This window comes from Balaenoptera physalus (assembly GCF_965194825.1).
Source record: "Balaenoptera physalus genome assembly, chromosome: 7".
Classification (NCBI taxonomy): Eukaryota; Metazoa; Chordata; class Mammalia; order Artiodactyla; family Balaenopteridae; genus Balaenoptera; species Balaenoptera physalus.
The window spans coordinates 23,256,849-23,265,271 of NC_138886.1; the positions used below are offsets into that span (position 1 = coordinate 23,256,849).

Sequence of the window (8,423 nt, forward strand, 5' to 3'; positions counted from 1 at the left end):
CTTGGGCACGGGCCAGAGGAAACGCAGGGCTCAGGGACCCAGGAGGCACCCAGGCTCACCAAGCGAGCTCTGCACCCCCTCGAACAGCAGCTGGGGAGGGGCACTGAGACACAGAAGCCCCGCCTCCAGGGGAGAAGCCGCCTCCCTTTGGGAGCTCAGATTTATTCCAGGAGGAAGTTAGGAGCACAGGGCTCAGGAAGCAAGCGATTGTCAAATCCCAGCCCTTCATCCTCTAACCGGGAGGGCAAGTCAAGAGAGGTAGGAAGACCCCCTGAAAGGTCAAGGCTGTGCTCTGGGAATTTCTGTGGCTGTTTATACAGTTCAGGACTCACTGAGCAGCCCACCCCGCTCTAGGCAAGTCTGGGAAGGAATCAGGGGCCAGAGGGTCCTCACTGTCTGGGACAGGAAGGGCACTGCCTTGGGCTAAAGGCACCCATCTCTCACAACTTGGGCTGTTGCCAATGAGTGCGGTCCATTTGAACTGAACTGGTACAGCCAAATAGCCCCCTCTCTCTGCAGGGCAGAAGCTGGCAGTTTCCTAAAGCCCTATTCCATCCTCAAGGGTATTAATTCATTCAGTTACTCAGCAAGCATTAATTAACCTCGTATCAAATGAAAGCAGATTTAACACACCTGTGGTTCAGACTCACACATCCATGTGATGGGTATGCCCCCAAAGACACCTCAAACTCAGCATGCCACGTAGAATTCACCACCCCTGCCCATCCCTCCCCGCTGCCCCTTTCTCCTGCATCCTATAACTCAAACCTCCCTCCTCCGTTGTCACCACATGATGAGTTACGTCATGGACATGAGTTACATCATGAGCTACAACAGGTTAATGCAAGGGGGAGTGCTCAGGCTCTGTTTCCCCAGGGAAGACTTCTCACCCACAGGCTCAGTCAGAATCTTTCAGGGCATTTCTAGCAGTTTGCAAGTCCACATTCTTGCTCTAACTGTGAGAAGTAGTGTGCTGTCTGATGGAGTGTTCCTGTACTTGGTCTCCAGAGAAGGGCCTGAACCTGAGTGCCAGCTCTGCCACTGACTTGCTCTGTGCAGCTTTGAACAAGTCATGTAAATTACTCTGTGACTCAGCTTCCTCCTCTTTCAGCTGGGAATAACGGTAGTCCCCAAAGTAGAGGGTTGCGGTGGGAACTAAATAAATTAACATGTATAAAGCTCCTTAGGGTTTTCTGTGCTAATTGGCTGAGGACCAGATCGTTATGTCACACGAGTGTGAGTTAGAAGCACACTTGAAGCACTTGGACTGGGCGTGAGGAATAAGGTGGTTCTCCAGGGAGAAATCAGAGCAAGATTACAAAAATGAGGTGACAGTGATGCTGGGGGAGGGGGAAAAAAAGCAATTTTGCCTGCACATTAGCAACAGGCTGGATGGTGGTACCATTCACTGACATAGAGAATATAGGAGAAAAAGATTTCTGATTACAAAGAGATGAATTTGTTTGTGAATATGCTGCATTTGAGGGAGTTGTCTGTAAAATTTCCAACCAGCCTGGATCTCAGCAGAGAAATGTGGGCTGGAGATATAGATTTGGGGTCATCAATATATTGGTAGTAGTTGAAGCCATGGGCATGGATAAAATTGTGGAGGACCAATGTGTAAATTGATAAGAGGCTGGGATGACAATTAGAGTTCTACAATACTCAAATATTGAAGGGACAAGCAGAGGAAAAGAAGTCAGGGAAGATAGCAGTCAAAATGGCAGCAGATGAATATTAGCCCGAAAAGGGAAATTCACACATGCTGAATCTTGGATGAACTACATGAACCCTGAGGACATAATGCTAAGTGAAATAAGCCAGTCACAAAAAGACAAGTGCTGTAATGATCTCCTCATATGAGGTACCTGGAGTAGTCAAGTTCACAGAGACAGAAAGTAGAATGGTGGTTGCCAGGGTGGGGGAGATGAAGAGTTGTTGTTTAATGGGTATAGTGTCAGTCTGGGAAAGATGAAAAAGTTCTGGAGATCGGTTGCACAACAATGTGAATGGACTTAACACTATTGAACTGTGCACTTCAAAATGGCTAAGATGGTAAATTGTGTGTGTCTTACCACAGTTCATTCTTCTTAAGTGATAGGAGAAAACCAGATGATATTAATGCCATGAAGCCAAGCAAGTAGAGGGAATTTAGGGATCCTCTGTGTCCAGCATAGCAGAGACTCAGGAAGACTGAGTGGCCATTGACATTGGCTCCCACTAAAACTAGATTTCAGGGTCTTAAGACACTGGGTTGTATCTGGAAGGGCAGGTACTCTGGGAGCTGATTAATGGAAGGAAGCCCTCTGGAATTAGCTTTCTTCATCCTTAGTGTTATGGAATGTATTTAGGTTCTAGAAATGCAGTGGCAGGTGTTCTGGATTCGTAGCACTAGAGTTCAAGGGCTTCCTTCTGGCTTTATTCCTTCAACACCATCTCTCCGCTCACACCATGTACTCTGTCACCTAGATGCCTCCAGCAGGGACAAATGTCAGAATGCTCAAGGGAGCCTCACTGCATTTCAGAGGGAATTCCAGGCTGGCCACAGGTCTCCTTTCTATAGGAAAATGGCTTTCAGTCATTTCTCCAACCCTCAATGCCACCAAGAGTTGACAAGAAACTATCATGTTCCACAAGGTGGTAAAAAGATGTCCCTGAGAAGGAAGAAAGACATCGGTCTGCCTTCTCATCCCTGAAGCCAGTTCAGGGAAGCAGTAGGTGCTGCAAACACGTTCCCAGAACAGTGGCTATGGTTCCGAAAGATAAAGACCAGCCCTCCAAGAGGAGGTGCCTCAAAACACAGTTCCCCTCTCCTCTGCCTTGGGTGCTAAACCCATTATCAGAATCCCACAACACAAAACCCTGTAAGTTAAGAATAACCCTTTGCACTGGCCAGTGTATGTGAATCACACATGTGGGTGAACACATATTGTGCCCTTGGTCCCCGTTATTCTTTTAGTCTGAAATGCGAGTTCCCTAGTTCTTCCTAGGGTTCACTCCCTCACTGCAGTCAAAAACTGAAGTCTCCTATTAAATCCTATCACACTCGAATGTTTTTTTCCGTAGCATTGATTACCACCAGAAACTTTATTATAGTATGTTTATTTGCTTATTCTTTTCTACTCCACTAGACCACATCATGAAGAGGTAGATTTTGTCTCAGTGTTCATTACTGTATTCCCAAGACCTAGAATAAATAATGCCTGGCACATTATAAGGGCCTAATAAATATTTGTTGAATAAATGAATAATTGTGCATGAATGTGTGTGTGTGTGTGTGTGTGTATGTGTGTGTGTGTGTTAGAGAGAGATAATGCAGTGAATTGGGTATCTGGCCTCATTGATGTATTTGGCATGGCCTTCCTTCAGCTTGAAAGCTCTGAGACCCCCAAAATGAGAGCCACCCATGTACTTTGCAGTGGTGACCCTGCTGGTGCCTTGCTTTCTCAGGAGGGAACATGCCTGCTCCTGCTGAGGCCATGGTCAGTGCTGTTTGGATTAACAAGGAGAGAAGGCATTCACTGCCCCTAGAAGAGGCGGATCCTGAGGCAGAGGAGATGTTGGAGGAGGCTGACGGAGGCTGTCTCCAGGCCCCCGAGTCTCCATGGCACACGCACCTAGAGATGCACCGCTCGGTCCAAACCTTCCACCAGGAAACCAGTCATCAAGTAAAGTACAAGGACAAGTTCATGGGGTCTGAGCAAAGGCTCCCAGGCTTGTTTGAAGACACTCAGATGACTCAGCAAGGAACGACGATCCCAGAGGCAGCCCAGCATGAATGTCAAGGGGGCAATACCCAAACAAAGTCAGTGGGATCTGGCTTAAACATTGGCACTCAGGACCCTCCTTCCATAAAGAAGCCACACAGGTCTGGAAAACCAGCTCACTATCCATTTCCCCAGAGGAAAACTCCCAGGATCTCCCAGGCGGCCCGGAACCTGGGCTTATATGGCCCAGCCTGAAGCTTTCTACTCAAAGGTCTCAACCTTGAGGCCATCTATGGCCTCACCTAAGAACTTAGGAGGCAGAGGCACAGCTAGGGCCTCTACCTCGAGCAGAACTGGACTACATCAATCGTCGGGGCTGTGGGACATGAATTTTGCAGTAGGCACGTAGTCTTGTCCCTCAAAAAAAAAAAAAAAGAGAGAGAGTGCCCAGACCAGACTGCTCACAGCTCAGGATGAAAGAGTGCTGTCTGATCAGTGCAGCCCCATTCTGCTTATATAAGAAGACATTGCTATGGACATCGACTCAGTCCTTAGAACTAGAGAATTTTGAAACATAAAACAGAGACCCTAGCCAGTGGATGCCTTTGCAGTGCCCTAGAGTCGACAGGCGTGGGCAATCTTGTTTTCAGTAACTTCTGAGGATTTCTCACATGTTCTGGAGAAGAGGGGCTCTGAGAATTTCCCTTTTCTGGTCGCTATGCCTGGAGGCCAGCTCACTTACAAGTCTCTACATTCATTGGTAGTGACCACACCATTTTAGCTTGAGCCTCCCAAAGTATGGTCACCCTGGGTAAAAAGGGTCAAAACAATGCCACCTACTGTTCTGTGTGTATAAGTGTCTTTAGGAAGGGTTGGTCATCTCTCCCCTCTCATTGAAACTGCACATTCCAGTCTCATTATAGATTTATTTCCTTTCATCCTTCTCTCTCCGTCCTTTCCTTCCTTCCTTCCTCCCTCCCTCCCTTCCTTTTTTCCTATTTGCTCTCTTCTTCCCTTCTTCAATCTCTCTCTCTCTCTCCCCAAATTAAACACTGCCCATCATTGAAGATATATAGTAATAGAAGCCTGAAAGAAGAAGATAAAGAAATGTTCCTGCTTGGAAAGTATGTGTTCCTCAAAAATTGCTCCCTTTTCAGCCAAATTTGAATCATTCAGATCCTTCCTGGTATATTTTTAACCAAAGACAAAGTGAAGCAGGTATTACTTGGGTGGTGGGGAAGAAATTATCTTACCTGGTTAATGTTTAACTTTAATAAACACACCTAAAGTGACTTTTCCTCATGCCAGATTCTCTCTCTGTAAAGTTTTACCCACATCTTCCTTTTGTCCCCATGGTGATCCAGTCTTGCCCACCCACATTGAGAGATGTTACCTAGGAGTGTCATTTCCTGCCAAAATATGTATGTGCCTTCTCCTTGGGCCACCCCGAACTTCCCTCCAATTTGGGGATTCATTGTGATTCCTTTTGTGAATAATTAACAAGAGCTAGTTGTTAATTTTTTTTAATAGTCTAATGAAAAACAAGGAAATTTTCTGAAAAAACTTTTCCTTTGCTTTTGTTTTAAAGAGGCTTCCCACAAGTAACTCCTCTTTCTACAGTGTATCAATCAGGATAGGCTATGTTTTGCTGAGTGACAAACAACTCCCAAACCTCACACAGAAGCTTTTTTTTCCCCCACTCATGAAAATTCCACTGTGGATTTGGGCAAACTTCCAGGGCAGCTCTCCTACATTATTACTAACAATTCAAGCTGCTTCAGTCTTGTGGCACCACCACATCAATACTGGTTTCCCTAATCACTGTAGCAGAAGAAAGTGCATTAAAAGTCACATACTGGCTCTCAAATCACTTTGCTTATGTTTCATTGTCCAAAGCAAGTAACACGGGCATATCTCCACTTCAAGGGTATGAGGAAGTGCATTCATTTCATGTGCCCACAAGGAGAGAAGGAATGGAAATATGGATGAGCAGAACTAATGGCTAACACAGGTAGAGAGGGGCCAGGTCATAGTACAATATTAGATTTTATTCTGAATACAATAAGTAGCAATTAAGGGATTTACATATGAGACCAAAATGATTGGATTTGCAGTTTAACCAGATGACTCTGGTTGTTCTATGGAGAATGAGTGGATGGTCATATTAAGAGGCAATGTCAGGGGAAATTACGGCCAGGGGAAGTTCAGTGGGAAAGATGTTGTTAGCTCAAGCAAGAGTGGAAGCAGAATGGTGCTTTGTGAACACCTAGAGGGGTGGGATAGGGAGGGAGGGAGGGAGACACAAGAGGGAGGAGATATGGGGATATATGTATATGTATAGCTGATTCACTTTGTTATAAAACAGAAACGCACACACCACTGCAAAGCAATTATACTCCAATAAAGATGTTTTTTTAAAAAAAAAGAATGGGAACAGAAGAAGGGGAAAAAAGTAGATACATTTGATATATGTATACTTTGGAGATAGAAACAATACGATTTACTGAAGGAAAATTACAAGTTCAGTTTGAAGGATACTGAGTTTGAGGTGCTCAGAGACACATCAATAAAGATATCAAATAGGCAAGTGGATAAATGAGACTAGAGTTCTGGGCTAGACATAAGAATTGAAGTGTCATGAGTATGTAGAGGTACTTAGAATGAGAAAGGATGGATTCACCTATGCAGAGAGTAGAGAGAAGACTGGGTCCAGAATGAGTCCTGAAAACTCCCTATTTACTTAGTTGAAAAATCTCTAAGGATTTTTCTAATCCTTACTCAGAAGAGGTGGGGTCAGGGAGGAGGAGACAGTGAGGGACACTGAAGAGGAGTGACCAGGAGAGAAGGGGAGCCCGGGATGTGGAGTCTCAGACCTCAGAGGCAAGAGACAGTGCAAGACTTTGCCCAGGTCACTCCCCTAACTGCAAACCTTCTACAAATCCCCATTTTCTAGAGTCCACATTCTTCTGTCTGGAGGTGCTTTTCCTGAAGCACTGGTTTAAGAGGCCAGAGTCCAAAAGGCAATGCCGGATATGGGAAAACTTTTCAGCCAAGGGCAGGCCAGTTCAAGTCAGAGCCAACTCACAGCTACCAAGGCTGAGAGTGTCTTTGCCCCAGAGGCATGGCCTTCTCCTGGGATGGGGTCATTCTCGTGCCTGGGGTGGAGCTGAGGATTAAGTGTTCCCTGTGGTAGAGCTTGAAGGGAGAGGGGCAAGAGGAAGGCTGGTTTTGAATCTTTCCACTCCCTTCCCACAAGGCTGCTTCTGCCAGGAGCATTAGACCAGAGCAATCTCTGTTTCTCAACCACACTCACATGCTTCTCCCAACCCACGGGTGGTCAAACCTGTGGGGCAAAGGGCTCAGATTATGTCTGGGCTGTCACGCCGCCCACTCTGATTTTGTCTCCCCTGACAGTCAGGACTGGAGCTAACCTTCTTTTCCCACACTCTCCCCAGGGTTGGCAGAAGAAGGTTTTCCTAAACTAGAGAATAACCAGATCACGTTGTAAATCCTGCCTCTGGCAGCTTACCTTAGGGTCACCCAGCCTTCCAGCCCACAGTGAAGACTCGCCCACAGGGCTGCCGTCTTGCTGGGCTTGGAGATAGGTGCATCTGGGCTCCAATCTCGGCACTGCCATTGGTAAACCTGACCTGAGCCGAGTTACTTAACTCTCAGAGCCACAGATTCCCCAGCTGTCAAATGAGGCGATAATAGCCCCTGGGGTGTGGGGCTGAGGAAGGGAAGATCCTGCTCATTAGCTGTCAATTCTTTTTTTTTTAATATTTATTTATTTGGCTGCACCGGGTCTTAGTTGTGGCACGCGGGACCTTTAATTGCGCATGTGGGCTCTTAGCTGCATCATGTGAATCTAGTTCCCTGACCAGGTTTGGAACCCGGGGCCTCCTGCGTTGGGAGCGAGGAGTCTTAACCACTGGACCACCAGGGAAGTCCCTGGCTGTCAATTCGAATCCATCCCTGCTAGGGGGCAGGCTCCCCTCATGCCAGCTCAGCCTGATTCCCTAACTTATCAGGTACTCCCCATCATTAAAGCTCTTTCATCCCAGTTCTTAAGACTTGAAACGACTCGAATTTAAAAGTGTCTCGCATATTCAAGTCAGATCCCACCAACCTCCCCACCCCCAAGCACAGCCTTGATTTATACCTTTAAGATTAGAGGAAGGGGGGCTTCCCTGGTGGCGCAATGGTTAAGAATCCACCTGCCAATGCAGGGGACACGGGTTCGAGCCCTGGTCTGGGAAGATCCCACATGCCTCAGAGCAACCAAGCCCGTGTGCTACAACTACTGAGCCTGCATGCCTAGAGCCTGTGCTCTGCAACAAGAGAAGCCACCGCAGTGAGAAGCCCGCGCACCACAACGAAGAGTAGCACCCGCTCGCCGCAACTAGAGAAAGCCAGCGCACAGCAACAAAGACCCAACACAGCCGGAAAAAAAAAAAAAAAAAAAAATTAGAGGGATGGGCGTGGTCTTCTTGCTCACACACCCCTCCCCCTTCTGTGCGGCACCCCCTTTTGGCTTTAGGCTAAAAGGACACAGAGAGCTTGTGTGGACTGGCTGTGGCGTAGTTTTGGTCTCTTTGGCCTTGACCGTTCACACTGACCTCGCTGAGGGTCTGCAGGCTCGGTGTGGACAGGCAGTGTCCCCCACGGGCTCCTGCAGATGAGAAACTCCACTGCAGTAGTTCCCTTTGCCTTGCG

At 47.0% G+C, this 8,423-nt stretch overlaps 1 protein-coding gene across 1 annotated transcript in view; it reads left to right on the plus strand.

The window, feature by feature from the left end:
- The window catches only part of LOC309664176 (uncharacterized protein C9orf152), a 29,425-nt gene extending 24,426 nt beyond the window's left edge, over window positions 1-4,999 (plus strand). The window contains exon 2 of the mRNA XM_082469244.1: window positions 3,451-4,999. Within this exon, the coding sequence (XP_082325370.1) occupies window positions 3,451-3,962 (512 nt within the window). The 3' untranslated portion in view covers window positions 3,963-4,999. The remainder of the gene's footprint in view (window positions 1-3,450) is intronic.
- Window positions 5,000-8,423: the final 3,424 nt, after the last annotated feature.